General features: G+C 45.3%; 1 protein-coding gene across 4 annotated transcripts in view; it reads left to right on the top strand.

The window, feature by feature from the left end:
• The first annotated feature begins 2,144 nt into the window (after nucleotides 1-2,144).
• Nucleotides 2,145-18,044, top strand: part of LOC129199284 (transducin-like enhancer protein 1) — an 81,648-nt gene continuing 65,748 nt past the window's right edge. For all 4 annotated transcript variants that reach the window (XM_054809526.1, XM_054809525.1, XM_054809524.1 and 1 more), the window contains exons 1-4: nucleotides 2,145-3,513; nucleotides 4,227-4,327; nucleotides 5,943-6,006; nucleotides 6,096-6,140. In XM_054809526.1, coding sequence (XP_054665501.1) covers nucleotides 3,490-3,513; nucleotides 4,227-4,327; nucleotides 5,943-6,006; nucleotides 6,096-6,140 — 234 coding nt within the window. In that variant the 5' untranslated portion in view covers nucleotides 2,145-3,489. The remainder of the gene's footprint in view (nucleotides 3,514-4,226; nucleotides 4,328-5,942; nucleotides 6,007-6,095; nucleotides 6,141-18,044) is intronic.

Here is an 18,044-nt window from a genome sequence, read left to right as displayed (position 1 = left end):
GCATCTTTCATCTGAAGATCTAAGTACTTTATAAGCATTAATTAATTAAGCTTTCTAATGCCATGAACAGAGCAGTGAGTTGGCTTGTCCAAGACAACAAGGGAAGAGCTGGGAACAGAATGCAAGATTTTTAGCTTTACTTATGCATGCGGAACACCAGAGAAGTTTACATTCCTGTCCTGGGAACCACAATCTATCAAAGGTCACTATCACGGGTATTTTGTCTCATGTCTTAAAAAACATTAAAAGTCATTTATGTAGTCACAAAGATGTAGGCACATATATATTATAAATATCAACGCATATATACATATGTATAGGTACAGACACCTGTAGACAGTATTAGGTGTACACATACACATGGACACACGCACAGAGATATACGTGCATGTTTTCAGTGTCAAAACTCTGTAGTCCTGGAATAAGGCCCAAACTTCACTGCAGAGGGCTGAGGGAGTTTCATTTTGTTTTCCTTTGGTCATTTCTATGTAAAACTGGGAACAATGTGGTTACGGAAATTAGCACTCTGAACGAGTAAAGCTGTATCGTGATACGGTCACATATCAAATTTCATATCAAATTTTAAACATAGACTGTTCTTTCTTTGGGGTACAAGACGAAGCGTAATACAATTCTTAGTAAGTGTACCTAGTAAACATAAATAGGGAATTTTAAGAATATGCACATAAAAAATTACCCTTACTGGGTTTGAATGATGTGTTACAACATTTTAAGGCTTCTTTTTAGGTAGTATACAGGTATACTAACGATATAAATGTGTCTTAAGACATTAAGTCCAAAGGTACCGGTATTTCACACTTTACCGTGTCAATCTGCTGTGGGTAAGGTGGCTGTTAACAGAGGGTACGTTTTGAAGCTCACTTCGCACCGCAAGCTGTGCCACCGCTTGTCACCGCGGAAGTCACACACCGAGCCCGCGCAATTTGCGTGACCCTCGCCTACCTCAAGCGGGCCTACAAACCGTTTACAACAGCAAAGTTCTCGCTTGACGGCTTTCCCCTAGCACACCCCTCTTACAAAAAACCCGCCGATTTTACCCAAAGGACAACTTCCACCCGACCAGAGGGTCACTCTAACCGAGCCTTCCGCTGGTGCGTCTGAGGGAGGCGAAGCGGCGTGATGCTGTACCCTGCCGCACGGTACCGCCTGAGCTGCCAGCAGGTGCTATAGCACGCACCGGCATCACCACGTTATGTCGAGACGCGGAAAGGTGCCGTATGGCTGCCTGAGTCACAAAGCAGATTCTCGGGACGGGGAAGCTTAGCCTCTTCCCCGAGGGCTCTGGGCCAGGCTCCGCGGGGGCGCTGGCCCGGGTGCGGGGCCCGCCCCGTCACACGCCCGCGGCCGGGTTGTGCGGCCCTGCAGTTAATTGCAAGAGATGGCGGACGCAGATCCGTGCACGGCGAATACCCGCCAGCCCATGCGGGCAATGCGCAGAGACGGTCCCCCCGCCCCCCCCACTGGCGGGCGAGCCGCCCCTCTCCACGGAGCACCCGCGAACATAAGCCACTCGCGGGCTTGAAGGCGCAGAGCCGGGCCGCTCCCACCGCCCGCGCCGCGCGGCGTGGCCCGGTCTGGGCCAGGTTCTGACACCGCGCCGCGCGTTAGCAGCCGCGCTAACAGCGAACGGGAAGAACACGTCGCGCGTGGGGAACTGGGGTGGGCTGCGGGGCCGCCCCGCCCCGTCCCGCTGCGGAGCCGCCGGCCCGGGCGACGGACACGCGCAGGCGCCGCGCGCACGGCGCGCCGGCAGCCCCGCCGCCCCGCCCGCCAGCCCCACGTTACTTTGATTGACAGCTCAGCCTCTCCACTCTCCTTCCCACCGACCTTCCCCTCCTCCCCGCGGCTCTGCGCGTTCCGCGCCCTCCTATTGGCCAGCTCGGAGCGCTCCTGCCGCTCCGCCAGAAACGGTTCCCAGCGAAAGGCTGAGAGGCGGCGGGATTGGGGCTCTCGACATTGGTCCGCGGGGCCGAGGCGCATCACCGCCCCACGTTGGTGCCGAGGACGGCGATTGGGCGGCGAAGGGGGGCGCCCCCCCACCCCCCGCGCGGCGGCGTGGGCGGGGCCGGGCGGCTGGTTAGCTGGCGGAGTGTGAAACCGCGTGCTAATGTAAGCGGCGCGGGCGAGCACGGCGCGTCCCGCTCGGGCACGGCCGCGCACCCGTCCCGCCGAGCGCCGCCCGCGGGGCCGCCCCAGCTTCCCCTTGCCCTCGGCCGGCGCGGAGGGGAGGGGGAAAGGAGGCCGGTGGCGTTTCCGCCTGCTCGGGTCCGGATCTCTCAGCCGGAGACAACTTTGTCCCGGGTCGGCGAGGAGCGGTGGGGCAGCGCGGAGGAGGGGGAGGATGAGGATGCTGCTGCTGCTACTGGTGGTGATGATGATGATGGTGCCGCCGCGATGTACCGCGCTCGGAGGGCTCTGGTGAGACGCGCAGCTCCCCAGATGCGCGCCCGCCCGGAGGAGGCTGCGGTGGTGCAGTTGCACGAAGAAGCTTCCCGTCTGATTTAGTCCCGATACGGACTCCTTTATCTTTTTTTCCCTTTTTCTTTTTTTTTTTTTTGTTTTGCCCCTGACGGGGCGGGCGGCTTGGCCGGTCGGGCCAGCTGGCATTCGGAGGGGTTTTGGTTTTCTTTTGTCCTAGGGACCTTTCTGCAACTATCGGAAGAGTCTCTGCTGCGTGTGTGTTCCCCCTCCTCTGCCCTCCTGCGTTTCGTGCATGTTGTACTGGAGCTGCTCCGATCGGGGCCGGCTGTGCAGAGCCCCCCCCCGCCCCCTTCCTCCTCCTCCTCCCGCCTTCCTCCCTTGTTCATCGCTCCGTGTCTTGCCGATGACCTGGCCCCTTCGCCGACGCCCGGGAGCAGCGCGGCCCTCCCTGGAGACTTTCTCTCGCCCCCCCGGCTTGCGACGGTCCCGCCGCTGACACCGCGTCCCGCTTCCTCCGGCTGGATTTTCCCCTCCTGGCAAAAAGGCAGAAGTGGGGAGAGGAGTCGCCTCCACCCGGGGTTTCCGGCCTCACAATCGCATCGGCAACTTGCGAGCCCGAGAGGGGGGATTATTCACTCCCGCGGCGGGGCGGCCGCGGTCCCCCACCCGTCCCCCCCGCCCCCCACCCCGTCGGGTCCCGTCCCGCCGCGCCCGGGCGCTCTGGGCGCCGCCCGCCGGCCGAAGCGCCGCCGAAGGAGCGCGGAGCGGCGGTGACCGACCGGAGCGCGGCCCGTCCGCCTCCCCCGGGCAGCCCCAGCCGTCCCCGGAACAACAGCAACAAAGGACGCCGCGGCCGGAGGATGTCCCCGCGGCGGGGGCACTGAGCGGCGCCTCGCCCCGCTCCTGCCCGTGGCGGAGGAGGAGGGAAGGCGGCCGGCGGGCGTCGCCGCTCCGGCCCCCTCGGCACCCCGGGGTGTGAAGCCGGGACAGGGCGGGGGGCTCGCCACGAGAACCGCGCTGTGAGGGAGCCCCGCCGCGCCCGGAGCCATGTTCCCCCAAAGCCGGCACCCCGTAAGTACGGCCCGGGCCGCCGCTACGCGGAGATGGGGGCGCGGGTCTGGCCGGGGAACGGGGCGGGGGCTGGGCGGTCCGGGCGGCGCCCCGCTGCCGGCGCTGCCCGCCGGGGCGCACCCCCGGCTCCCCTGCCCGGCTAAGGGGGCGGGGGGGGGGAGGGGGCCTGGCGCCCTCCCAAGTTTGTCCCCTCCTGGAAGGAGCGGCTCATCCTGCCTGCCGGCGCGGCCGGGGAGGGGACGCGCCCCCTGCCCTACCCCGACCCTTTTTGTTTCGTGGGCAACTTATTTGCCTTGGGAATGACGGCGGGGGGTCGCCGCCGAGCCGGGCAGCATCCCCCTCCCCGCCGAGCGCGGCGCCCGGGCCGGGGCCGGCCGTGCCCTCGCGGCGGGGGTCGGCGGGGAGGAGCCGGCACGCCCCGCTTTCGGGTAGACGGCGGCGGCAGGAGCGGGTGGGTCGGGGCCGGAGCGGCTCCCGGAGCGCGGTTAGCCTCTCCCCCCTGCAGATGAGGGACGGGAAGGTGGGTAACAAGTGCGCAGCGCCCCGGGGCGGTGGCGGCCGGGCCGGGCTCTCCCTCCCTGCTTCTCTCCATCACCCTGGCCCTGCCGCGGCGGGCAGCACCGCACTCCACCCCCCCACCCCCCCACCCCTTCCCCGCGGGGCGGCCGCGCTGTGTCTGAACGTGCCTCTCTCTCCCGTGCCCGCCGCGCCAGACCCCGCACCAGGCTGCGGGCCAGCCTTTCAAATTCACCATCCCGGAGTCGCTGGACCGCATCAAGGAGGAGTTCCAGTTCCTCCAGGCGCAGTACCACAGGTGAGCGCCTCGGGGCCGGGGGTCGTTGTCCCGTGCCCGGCCGGGCGCGGGAGGCTGCACTGAACGGCCGCGTCCAGGCGGTGGCGTGCGGCGTCGCGGCGGAGTCCCGCCGCGGGACCCGGCCTCCCCGGCACCGCGGGCCTTTGCCGGCCGGTGTGGTCAGGGGCGGCGCGGGGAGCCCCGGTGGCGGGGGGTGCCCGTAGGACGGGGCGCTCGGGAGGAGGCAGCCCTGCCCTGCGCGGGTGGTCCTGCCGGTGTGCTTCCCGGGCACCTGCGAAAGGGTGGTAGTGTCGAAGCTGGGGCGGCTCGGCCCCATTTAAAAAAAAAAAAAAATTTAGGGATCCTTATGTGAAGGATTTTTTTTTAAGTATGTCGAGAGAAGACCTGAGGTAATTCTGTGGCACAGAGCATTAAGGAGGCTAACTCTCATGTTTGCTCATTTACGCGTGGTGTTAATGCAAAGATTAATAAAATGCCAACACGCGGTGCTTAGAAGAGCCAAGAAGGATTGTTAAAGCACACAAGTACTGGAGTACTAACTCTTAAGCTGAGGTGAAACTGAAGCCGTGGCATGCGTTTCTGATTGCTGTGCTGGCAGTCAGACGTTCTTGTTGAATTTGTACTTGCTGCTGGGGTCCCTGCAGAGATTTAGGGTATGGGTTCTTGCATACGCAGGATAATTGGCCTTAAGGGGCAGTAATCTTCCTTAATTTTGTACTTGCATGCAACTGCAAGATCTGGATAGGAATAAAAGCTTTGCAGGTTTCTCAGTTAGAAATTGCTTTGTTTTGATTAGGATTCCTTCTTTCTTACCTGTGATACTGTAGTCTTATCTAAAATCGTTAACTTGTTTAAGCCATTTATTACTTTAGAAATACAGTGTAAACTATAAACTTTTGATATGGCAGATGTGAGTGAAAAATGCTGGCTTACATGCCAACTGTTCCCTGGGATGCTTACTGGTGTCATTAAAAAAAAAAAAAATCAGTTTGTCAGAGAACAAAGGGAATATTGAGCCATTTGCCCTCAGTGAAAGTCATAAAATTATACTACTGTTAGTGATGAGATATGCAAGTGCCAAATGCAACTTCTTTTCATTTATGAAAACAAAAATAGAAAACAAACTTGCTAGTAAATGATAGTCAAAGTTAGTGATTTTCAAGCTGTGGGCAAGATAACATTAGCTAGAGTGTACTTAAGAATTATAGACATACTCAAGTTGTAAACCTGAGTGGTGTTACTTGGCAGTAATTTACTAAATGTTGCATACAAAGAAATACCTCTGTTTTACTACAGAGAAGTATTTCGGAATAATTAAGATCCAGTTCTAGCTTGAAAGTTGTAGCACTTCATAGCACCTCTTTGTCAAAGCATGAAGATTGTATATGTTTGGGTTCTGGAGACAGTTTGGGTCTCATACAGCACCCGTGAAGTACCTTTTAAATTTCCTGTTCAGCCCTTGTATTTAAAGTATGAATTAAGTCTTTCTCTCTATATTTGCCTGTTGGTTTATGAGGTTTTTTTAATTAGCTGCTTCTGTCAAAATACAAATAAAGTGGGTAGATGTCAAAACAAATGACATAACAGTTACATTAAAGTGTGATCTATTTTGTAGCCTTAAATTGGAATGTGAGAAACTGGCAAGCGAAAAGACAGAAATGCAGAGACACTATGTGATGGTAAGTATATTTGTATTTTCTTTCAGTAAATATCTCCTAACACAAAGTAAGCCAGCATAAGAAAATAATGTATGCTCCTTTATTTGCAGTATTATGAAATGTCGTATGGATTAAACATTGAAATGCACAAACAGGTAAGGCATTTTGTTTTCTGAACCACAAAATCTGCAGTCTATCTAGTACATTTAAATGTAGCCTTTCTGTTTATGTTTGGATGACTGTATCATGTGTCTGAATAAATAGGCTGATTTGTAGCCGTGATTAGTAAACCTTTACCTACCTGTTGTCAAATGAGGTGTAGATTAGGTTGAGTGACAAGGCTTTCTTGGTATTGAAACAAAGATGCTAACAAAAATAGGAAAGGTCTTGTGTCTGTGGTTTCAAAGACGTAATTCAGTGCTTTACGTGGTTTATTTTGTTAGTGGTAGAGCCTTTGATATGTAGAACCAGTCTTATGCGTGTGTAGCATATGTAGTGATAGTTGCTCAAATCCTTGCCGCTTAAAGGTATGAAAAGATTAGTGACTTGGAAAGCTCTAGTTATGACTATGAGTTTGCAAGTTCCCATAAAATTCACACTTATGGCCACTATAATGGTGAATAAAAAGAGTATTGAACTGGAACAAGACACTAAGGACCTCATAAGAGAAGAAAAGCTAAATGATTGCTCAGCCCAGAGGACCCTCAATTGAGTAGTCATTGTCTGCCAAATAAAGCATTAATGGCAGGGTGTAAGTATTCCGTAGATATGCTGACATTCACTTTTTCATCAAGATGCTGGTACAATAAGTCTTTCAGAAATCGATGGCCTCTTAAAAAAAATTATCATTAGATGAAGTTGCACAGTTGGACACATTTCAAAGTGCAACAATACAATTCTTTCTTGATGTGTATGTGCTATTTCATCTAAAACTCTTGTTTCATTAAATTAAAGAGCATGGCTGACCGGCTAGGGCACAGCGAAGAAATTGATTAGTTCAGGCTTCGGATCTTAAGTATATTCAAAGACTTTCATTAAGCAAGTGAATTGCAGAGTTGAATTTTGCTTTTGTAACTCTGAACTCTTTGATTTTTGTTTTGTTTTCCCCTAAAAATATTATATTTGATAAGGTGGTATTGTAATTCCATGATGCCTTTCTGTCTGCAAAGCTGGGTAGGTATTATCTTGGTTTTTTAGAGCTAAACTTGTTTGAATCCAAAATGCTTGTAAAAGAAGAAATATTACAACCACCTCTTTTTTTTTTTTTGAGGTAACGTACCAAATAGGTAGACAGAACAACTAGAACAGTGTTTGACTTGCTTCTGTACTGTAGCTGCATTAGTTTTCTTGTCTCGTGTTTTACAAGAACGTCACTTTTCCTGTGAGGTGATTTTTTTTCCCAGGCTTTGTGATTTGGAGATTTCTTTCCTGAATTTTTTTTTCTTCTCCAAACAACTGTTTGGCACCCCGTAACCTGTGAGCAAGCCAACATCTGTATAGGAGCTTCATTTGGTGCGAAATGCATGTTGTTTTCAGAAGATCTTTGAAGAGAATGTGTGACTTCAGTAAATGTACTAGGAATTAACTTTAGATAAAATCAATTAAGCCCACAAGATTAAAGAGTGTCAGAACTGAGGTTTCCACTTTGACCTTAACATCTGTGTATTGCAAGGGTTTAATGTTCTGTATGTATGGCAACTATAATTACATACCCAGTAGGCAGTGATACTTTGGAAGCTTTTAAGATTTATGACAGAGCATTATAGCTATGTTGATTCTAGCTGGGGAGAATAGAGCACACTTGCTCTGTTAAGAAAAAGATAAACTTTTGAAGTCATAAATACATATCCCTGGATATGAGTCTCAGATACTGTGCTTTTACATTTAAAGTAATTCTAATTTCCGATAAAAGTAGCACCTTCATGTTGAAGACACTTGATTTAGACGCCTGCAATGAGGATGCCAAATGGTGTTACAGTTCAGTATGTAGGTGATCTTAGATTACAGGAAACAAAAAACGTACCAATGACATTCTTCTGAATTTCCACCACTAACGATAAGTTCTGAGGAGGCTTTTGGCAGATAGTAATCATAATTCTTATTAAAACTGGTGACGTCTAGCCCCAAGGGTGTAGCTAGACTCAAATTGATGCTTTTTGCTGGCTGATCACCAGCATGGCCTAAGTGCTCATTATGTTGTAGAGAGGGCCTTTGGAGCTCTCATTACGTTTGACAGGAATTCTCTCTAGGGGGAAACTGGGCATTAGCTAGACTCCTGACAGGCTGAAATTATTCCTGCTTTATGGCTTATAACCAAATGCTAGCAAGGCATCATCAGGGGACACAAAAAATTGTCATTTCTGACAACATCTTTGTTACTGAAAAATGCAGCGATGAGGAAACTTTCCACTGAACAAGCTTTAATGTTTTTAAGGCCTTCCTCCTATGTGAATGCTGCACTCTCTCTGTGTGAAGCCTTTCGGAGTGCTTGGGCTGCTGATTGCAAAACAAAAAAAATACACTGCAGCAGCGTTTCGTTATGCAGTGTGGTGCATACATCACTGTTAAGGTAGAGTCATTTCCATAAAATGAAGTAGTTGCCGTTTGCCTGTGTATGAAAGGGTTGACTTCTTGTACTGATACGGTTGCATCAGCAATTCCTCTTCATTTAATTTGGTAATCTATTATAATTTGACTAAAACAAGGTTAGTCAGGACTTAAATGTTGCTGTAAACAGACTTAATTGAGGTGGACTTTCCATACACAAACGGCAGAGTTTTCCACTTGAATATGTTGCTTTTGAGTCCAGAAATGGCCATGGTAAAGCTTTCCTTCACAACTGTAGCTTTGGCACTTTGGAGTGTTTAATTGCATAACTGTGTGCTTAAATCGAGGTGGTGCTGCTGCATTTCAACCTGCCGGCTGAACAGTGGTCAGGAAATAATCTTTTGGGCATATTTGTGGCTGGTTTGTGGGGGTGTTTTTTAGGTTTTGTTTCTGTGTGGGTTTCTTTATTTTTTTATTTTTTTTTTTAAGAATTTCAAACCTTAGCTCTTAAGAGGATGCTGTTTGTGGATTCTTAGACTGTTTTCAGAGAAATTATTTTAAGGTGAGTAGTTACTAAGTTTTGCATACCTGAAATGGAAACAAGCACCTGAGGATTTGCTTAGGATAGATGCACTTGATTCAGATACTGTTTTCGTAAGTGTCGAGAAGACAAGAATGAATAAGCATGTTTTGTGTGGTCTTAAGTTTCTCTTCTGTGTTACACTGTCCAAGTCAGATTTTCCCCTGACATCTGTGGCTGGCAAAGCAGACACATCAACTGCTAGTGCCAAGATGTAGAGTTCGTTGGGTGTTAAAAATCCTGCTGTACTTAAAGGGTTGCTGCCCTTGGCTATTAGGGCAGCGTCTCTTTATTTTCACCAGCTCTGTCTGTCATCTTATGTCATAAGTCAGAAGATAAGGCTTCCTGTGTGTTTAATGCCTAGATTGTTTAGGTGCAAGATTAGCTTTTGTTCAGTGGCAGGCAGCCAAAGAAAGAAAAATTCATCACTGCTGAACCAACTGACAGACTATATAAACTACTACAGTATGTGGGTTTCTGCTGTCCCAAGGGTGACAGCTAGGTTTCCTTCTCTTTGGGTGGGTTATTGTGATCTTTGTGACCTGCCTGGAGGCAGACCTGTCATTCAGTACCTTGCCTCTTGTCGAAAAGTATACAAACTCCCCAACTGCGTTATGTTAACCAGTTGTACAAGAGTTAAATGTCTGTTTTAGCCTGGACTGTTTTGTGGAATCTTTTCTAATGCTCTGTGGCAAAGGACAGAATCTTGTACTGATATCTCATTAGAACATCAGTCTTCAGGAGAGGGTTAAATAGAAGGGAATTAAGGAGCTTAGTTAGCTCTCTACAGCTCCTGAGTAGGATGGCTGTTGAAAGGGATTTAAAGATAAATTATTTTTTTTTTCTTTATTCCTGCTTGCATTTTAATTATTGGAATGAAAAACTTATGAATCCTTAAGGTTTTGGTAGTGCGCAGTGAGTGTTTCAAGAGCATTTTACAGTTGGCACTGCCGCATAAGACATGCAAAACCTGCTTTTATTTAAAAGAGAAAATGGTAAGGTTGATTTGAACATAATATTTTTCACTCAAAAAAAAATACTTAGTCTACCAATACTGGATTTCTAAAGGAGTACAGTTGTATCACCAGTGCAGCCATTTCAACCACAACTGGAGCTGCCACTTTGAATGGGGAGGAAAGACTAATGACCTTAACTTTCTTGACTTTTGAACCACATTCAAGCTCGAGGCCAGCGTTGTTACGGAGTTATCTGACCGATTCAGGGCACTGTGTGAAATACGTCTCCATGCGGCTTTTAGATAACCATATTGTCAGATACCATCTATTATGTCAACTCCATGTACAACTTAATCCAAAAGTATGTCAGAGTGTAAACACTGTACATATGTTAAATACTGCCTGATCATCTCACATTTTAGAGTTGGTCTACCAGATTTCAGGTTCCTCACAGAACCGTGGAGGGAGAGAGGGAACATGTTCCTACCAGCTACGTTGTTAAACTTCCCTCACATTGCTGGAACTTACGTTGCCAAATGTCTGTTGACGTACTTCATGGATTTGTTCAAGTAGGCAAAAAAAAAAAAAAAATCCTGGTATTTTTGGGGGCGAAGAGTAAGAGGGAAGATGCTTTGTCAATGTGCAGTACCCTTCTGTCACAACAGATTCTGTGGAAAAAGCTTAACACTTTTGCTCCTTCTGCTGGTTGTTATACCAAATCAAGCTGAGCATTTCAATTGCCTTTCCTCCTACTCTACTCCAGCACTTAAGTATTTGTAGCAAAGTGGTAAAATTGCCATTGTATCTCCTGTGCAAAATGGAAGATAGGATCTTCTAAGTTTCATAGTAGGTTACTATTGGTATACAGTAAAAGCCTTTAAAAACAATTTTGGGTTAACTGGTGCTTATCAGAAGACTGCATAGTACTGTTATTTTAAAAATGATAACAGCTTTGAGTAGAACTAATGAGGTTATCTTTCCACTTGAGGTAAGATTTAGGGATATCTAATGGCAACTATGTAAAACTACTATTTTCATCTGTTGCATCAGACTTCTTAGTTGGACTTGGGATGTAGCTATTTGAGCAATAGTAATTGCTCACATAGTTCCTTTCAGAAAGGGGAAAATGAGCAGCTGACAGGGAGAATTCCTGGTTTTTCATCATGTATTTGTCAAAAAAGCTAGTTTAACAGATCAGCCCTTATGTTTATAAGTGGGCCATGGCTTTTAAAGTACTTGCAAGCTGGCCCCATGTTCAACCTGAACTTGCAACCTGTGCTTTTGCAAATACCAAACTTCCATCTTAAGTATGTTGTGGAGATAATCTTGTGTGACATCTCTGGGCAACACATTCTAGTGTTTGACCCACCTTCATTGTGAAGTAATTGTTCCTTCCTTAACTGGGACTTTGCCTTTCTGTGCTGATGACCATTACCCGCCTTCTGGTCTTCTGCTGTGCACCTCTAAGAAGAGTCTGGCTTAGTCTTCTCCATAATCACCTCTTTGTCAGCAGTCAGATCTACTCTCCCATTAATCCTCCTCTTCTTGAAACTAAACAAATCAAAATTCTTCCTGGTGCATTGTGTGCTCTGATTCCCTGATCCGTCTTACTGGTGTTGCTTGGTGACTTGCTCCATTCTGGCAACACCTTCCTTCTTGCCAAACAAGGAGAACAGAAAGGGGAACAATTTAAACAGCCAGCTGGTTACAGTCATACTATTGCATCCTAGTATGAGGTGTAGCCTTCATCAACACAAGGGTGTGGGGCTGATGCGTATCCAACTTGTCCTCCAGGACACGCATGCCCTCTTCTGTTTCCACCCCGGCTCTGCTGTTGTGGGGAGGAGGTAGTTGTCCCAGGTGTAGGACAAAACCTACCAACCTTTGTTTGCTTTGAACCTGGTTTCCACTATCTTTATTTGATGGCCTCTACTTCTCAGAATAGATAAGTGGTTGATGCCTAGGTGCTTTTTCAATGCACTCAAAATTTTATATTTCTGTCATAACCCATCTGCGTTGACTCCTTTTCCAGGTTGGGCAGTCGCACCCTACACAGTTGTGTAGCTTTCTTTGATCATCTTCCTTGCTTTTCTCTCAACTTTTTTTCATTTTTTACTTACCCTGTTGAAATGAAGGGACTAGAACTACACGCAGTTCTCAGGGTGTTTTATTCTTTAGTAAAGTTACCCAAAATCTGATTTCTCTTTTGGCTGCCATGAACTGCTGGAGTCACCTTTAACATTTGAGTTCTTTGCTCATGAATGATGATTGTAAGCTCAGGAGCCATTGTTTTACATTGAGGTTAGGGATGGCTACTCCCAATGTGTGTAAATTTTGTTCATATACAATTATTTTCATTGCCCACTTAGACTTGTAAGGTCTCTTTGCAGTTCTTCAGCCATTGTTTTTACTTTGAATGAATTCTCTTATGGAGCAAGCTTTTTTACTTGCTGCTTACTGTCTTTTCCAGGCTGCACTGCTGAACATATTCATAAAACAGATTGCAGCAAAGGCCCCTGTGAAACTCCACCGGTGACCTATTTATGTCATAGTGCTGGGGATGATTGAAGAGTAGATTAGGGCTTGCTGAAATTGAGTTTATTCTTAAGTGAACTCTAGTTTAAATCTGACTAGGTTTAAAAATCAGTTATTTCCCGAGATTGTCTCTTTTAAAAGAAGGCCTAATGATGCACTTTTTTTGGTACTTAATAAACCAGACTGCCCTGTTAGCATCAAGATTCATATAAACAAATGGAAACAATGTTGAATTCTCTCACTCAGAATGATAATCACAGTATGTTTAAGTGAAATTGGAACAGAAAAAGGTTTATAGCATTATTTCATAGGGGAGTAGCATTTTAAGTTTGTAAGTGAGTATTATTTTAGTTGTTAGCAAGCTAGTTGTTATAAAATATACTTTCTAGTATGGGGAAAGCAGTTCAGGAAATTAATCTATTTGGTAGGTTTAGCTGAACTTTTCATAAAGATAATAGTATTCTGTGGCTAATGGTAAATTGCACAGTGTTTAAGAGTCTAATCTCTAATTGGGGATTGGCTGAGTTGCTCTCACCTTTTCTTTATGGTCTTCAGATGTGTGAACAAATTAGCACAGATGATTAAATTACAGATTAAAGTTCTTTGAGGGGTGTTGGATAAGCTTTGTGGCAGGGCTGCTTATCTGGAAATATTTTGTACTTCTCAGGTGATCCGAAGAGCTAACTAGCCTTTTTGGCTATTTGATAACAAAACAGAAAACTGAGGTGAATTTGTGTTTTGGTGTAGGGATTTTGTTGGAGGTTTTTGTTTGTTGGTTGGTTTGGTTTTTTTTTTTTCTCCTCCCCCAGCAGCATGGATATGGTGGGGTTTTTTTTGTGGGGATTTTTTCTCTTTTTTTTTTTCTGTTCAGTCTTTTTCTTTATTCCTCTTGAAGCTTTTTGATGTTTGGATAAACAGTCGGTCAAAGCAACTTACTTGTAAGGTGACCAGTCAGTGTATTGACAAGAACAGACACAATAGAAAACTGCATTAGGAGGCAAGCCGTTGGGATTTGCAGTAAATATATTACAGAACACAAGTGAATTGCCGATACTGCTTGTTTAGCAGTTTGCAAGGGCAATGGTAGTATGGATTTTTGAATTAGAAGGGAAGGACTGTTCTTTCTCTCTGCTGGAACATCTAGTTGATGGCTGAGGATAAAATTGATTTAGAGAACAAAATGCTGCCGCCTCTATTTGTGCCATTTTAAAGGCTTCTATGGATTAGCAAGCAAAAACAAAAAGACAGCTTTCAGTTTTGGAGAAGGGGAGCAAGAATGGGTATGCTTGTTCAGCTGCATCTTGATTAAGTATTAAGTCTATGAGGAAACCTGCTTTTGTTAGGTCAAGAAAAGGAAAGGACATCTGAAACTGGGTGTGTTTTATGATCTGTGGAAATCTGCCTATTTATGAAATTGTTTTTAAGTGTTCTAAAACCTCTGAATTGCTGTGCTCTCTACTTCGTGGTATCATGATCTCAATATTTTTAAATGTAGAAATTTGAATTAAATCCCTGGGGGAAAGGGGATGAAAACCCCACAATTTCTTGGGAAAAATAACTAATAGATCATTCTTCTGTGGTGTTGCCACAGCAGTTTCCATTTACAACAAAGGTTTTTGGTTTTGGTTTGGTTTTCTTTTTTTTTTTTAAAGCTGAAAAGTCTATTGCTGTTCTTCATGTGTGAGTTTAAGTGTAAGGTCATTCTGAATTTCTATTTTTGTAACTAGTTATAAGGTTTCCAGCCTTTACTTTGCTGACAGCTGCTGTCTGTGGCCTCAAATGATGGACATAAATTGCCAGTTAAGCAAACACAAAATCTGTAATTAACAAGACCTATGGGAAGCTCTTAGGTTCTTTCCTTAAACTGAAATATGAACTGTAGAATCGCAGCACTGGAAAGGACCTAGTGCCTCCCTGTGTCCTAGCAGAATTGGCTATGCCAGTGTCCTATCTGTTGGCAAAGACTTAACAGTGGTGGCCACTCGAAAGCTCTCTAGGTAGCGGAATGCTTTTATGTCCTTGCTGTTGAAGTGCTTCACTTACAACTTTAGTCTCTTCTGTTGCAGCTTCAGCTTTTTACTATGCATTTTCTTCACCCTGAATAGGGAGAGCACATCACTCCCCTGCCTTCCCGAACCATTTTGTATACCTCTGTAGTCTAATGTTCATTCTCTGAATGTTGTTGCCCAGCTGAAGTAAAGTGCCCAAAATAAGTGTAGTACTCCAGGAGAGGAAATGCCGTGCTGAGTAGCATAGAAGGTTTACTTAGCATACAGCTTACTGTGGAGGAAGCCTTTTTTGCAACAGCATGCTATTGATTTATGTTCAACTTCTGATCCTCTGTGACCAAGAGATTCCTTCCTGGCCCATTATTTCCTTTTTCCTTTATGTTCCTGTCTAGGCATGCTATGGTCTTTTATCCCTATTTATCCCTATCCTTCTTTTTCCTTTGTAGTCCACTTTTCTATTCACTGCAAAGTGAGTTCTGAAGCTATTCTCTAGCATATTCTGTCTTTCTCAGCTTGAAGCTCTCTTCAAATTAAGGATTAGGGCAAATGAAGAGATCTTTATGCTTGTTAGTGGGAAATACTGAAAAATACTGGACCTATCATGCATGCAGGACTTCTTAATTTGCAGAAAGGAAGGATGTATTCATACATGGTTTAATCATCAAGCAGTTTTGTACCTGTTCCCATGAAGTCTTAGCTGGGCTGTGTTGTTTATGTTGCTCCTAATAATGCTATGAGTGTCAAATTATTAGCAAAGACATTAACATCATCTGCCTATTAGCCATAATTACCTTTTTTGGACATTGCATAATTCTGATGTTGTTTACTACTGAAAAATATTTCTGAGTTGTGATTTATATCTCTTTCAGCTTGCGGTTTATGGATAAGAGACTTTGTAATGCCCTAAATCTCAGGAAGCAGTCATTGAGCTGGACTGTCTTTGCTCCTTCATTTGCTATTTTCTGTCTGTTAGACACTGTCTCTTCATTGTTTCCCATCCACTTGACATTTGCATGTTCTAGGTGTCTGCTAGCTGCTCAGTCTTCATTAATGTGCTTTTTTTATTTCATCAGACCATGTCTGATGAAATACTCTGCTGTGTTCCTTTCCTGTTTTCAGCTGTAGTGTTGACCTTACTAACTAGCAATTTCTATTAATTATGTGGTTAGTAATGATTCTTGTAGAATTAAGACAGATGCAAAAAAGTATAGACTTTCTGGTCATCTTGGTGTCCCTTGACTACATCTTTCCTTTTCTAATTGAGGAGATCAAACCATTTTTTTTGTTCTACTCCAACCCGTAGAGCAGTAGCTTTACTTTAGCTATTGTTTACTAGTGGCACACACTTACAAAAGCATGTGCTTGTGCTGTATATGTTCATACTGCCTCACCTGACCTAGTTACCACTTCCTATATGCTTTCCTCTTTGTATGAAGTCAATTAAGAAGTTGGGATTTAGTCTTTTGGTGCCATTCCATCCCTCCCCTTTTTCCTCTCTCCATTCCTCTTCCATTCTCAGATGTATTAACCGTCATCCATGTCCTTAATATTGTTTCATAAAGAAAATGTGAGCTCTCCATAATGCCATTTTATCTCTCTCCTCAGTAACAGGTCCTACAAAGTTGATCTTACCAGTTAGCATTTGCTTCCCTGAAGTCTTACTGGCTTTTTCATTGTTCCTTCCTGTCCCTGTGATTATAAACTCTGTGGTGACTGTCAGTCTTAATCAAATTAGTTTCTACTTGGACAGTTTCAATCAGTTCTTTTCTGTTAGAATGTAATCTAGATGGTATCTTTACTAGTTTTTTCTATTCTGGGAGCAACATAATATATATAAAAAAACCTAATAAAGTGGAGAAGAAACTTATTGACATGTTCCTCAAGTCTTGCTGAAAAATTTCCAAACCTTTTTCCCACGTAGTGAAAGTCTCCATTATTTTCACCTTTCTTCCAAATTCTGTGTGGTAGATAATTCTTCTAGTTGCTAACAAAAGAGTTGTCAATCCTCGTAACTTGTTATTCATTAGTGAGTCACCTGATGACACCTGAAGCAGTGATATGAACACCTTTAAGGCCTTAAATTGTTTCTCTGACTTGACAGATCTTTGAAACTGAGCTGTGACTACACTAAGTATTATAAAATGGTGAAATTACATTTAAGATACAAAAGTGCATGTGACTGAGTTGGTAATTTTAATTTGGTAGTTATTTCTAAATTCCTGGTGAATGTATTTCAAGCCTTTGTCTTAATGTCTTCTTTTTTGTCAGATGGCACGCTTACTGTACTTGTCAAGTCCAGATTCTACTGCTCTTACACTGTTATACTTGAATAATGTCGATAAGGACTGAATCCTGACTGGGAGTTTTGTTATTGACTTGCGTACTGTAAATGTATATGCTGGGTTTGAGGAACTTTATGCTCTAATTTTTAGAAGCCGTGTGGTTCTAGGCACTTTTCCAGCTGTACAAGAGCTCTGACTTTCTACTGCCATCCCAATGAAGTGGCTCAGCGTGGCAAAGTGCTGCAAGGGTGTATGCAGAAATTTGGATGTGGCTTGTGGGACTGAGAGCAAAATAGGAAGTAGTTTTAAAATCATGTCCTAAACTAAATGAAAAGCCAACAGGGCTCTCTTATAGGGGTGTAGCAGTTGCAGATATACTGCTTTTTTTATACCTCCTTTCTTTTTCTCTTCTCTCTCTCTCCTCCTTGTTCTTGTATAGTGTAGTGTTGCTCAGTTGTCCAGTGTAAATTAAGTTCTTAGTGTTCTTAAGGATAATAGTGCAAATGCTGCATAATTTTGGAGACCGTGCTGCTTCTAGAGCGCTGTAAGAGCACATGAGAGTGCAGCCCTGTGGGAAGAGGGGAGCTCATCCGATAGTTTATGGTTTCCCCAAAAACACCTGTGCTCCAGCTTGGTTCTCCTGGTACTTTGGGCTGCTCTCCTACCTGATGGATGCCTCCTGTGAGCCTATTTAAGTTGCTGATGTGGTGGTTTACTAAGCCAGCCCTTTCCCTCCTCCTGTAGTAATGTTCTCTGCTTGACTATTAGTTGAGATGTTGGGCAAGTCCGAATGTCTCTAGCATGGTTCGAGGAAAGCGTGCCTCTGAAAGCAAAGGTGGCAAGACCTCTTCTGGATTGGAGTCAGCTTCTGACTCGCTCTGCTTCTCATGGAATATAAATAAAAGTGGAAACTGTGTGTACTGGAAAACAACTTGAAGGTGAAATAAAGCTGTGTGCTTACTTGACAGATTTAAATAATTCTGTATGTATTGAAGGTTAGCTTAGGCATGGAAACTAAGCTGTGGAACTAAAATTTGGATAAACACACGTTTTGTAGTTGTGAGTCCTTGAGCAAGATGGGCTAAAGTTGGATTAAAGGAGAAATGTGATAACTGTCCTGTTTAGCCAAGTTTAAGAAGAGTCTTGACAT

Source organism: Grus americana, chromosome Z (genome assembly GCF_028858705.1).
Source record: "Grus americana isolate bGruAme1 chromosome Z, bGruAme1.mat, whole genome shotgun sequence".
NCBI classification, from domain to species: domain Eukaryota; kingdom Metazoa; phylum Chordata; class Aves; order Gruiformes; family Gruidae; genus Grus; species Grus americana.
Note: the sequence above shows the minus strand (reverse complement) of the source record. Positions and strands in the feature narration are given on the sequence as shown.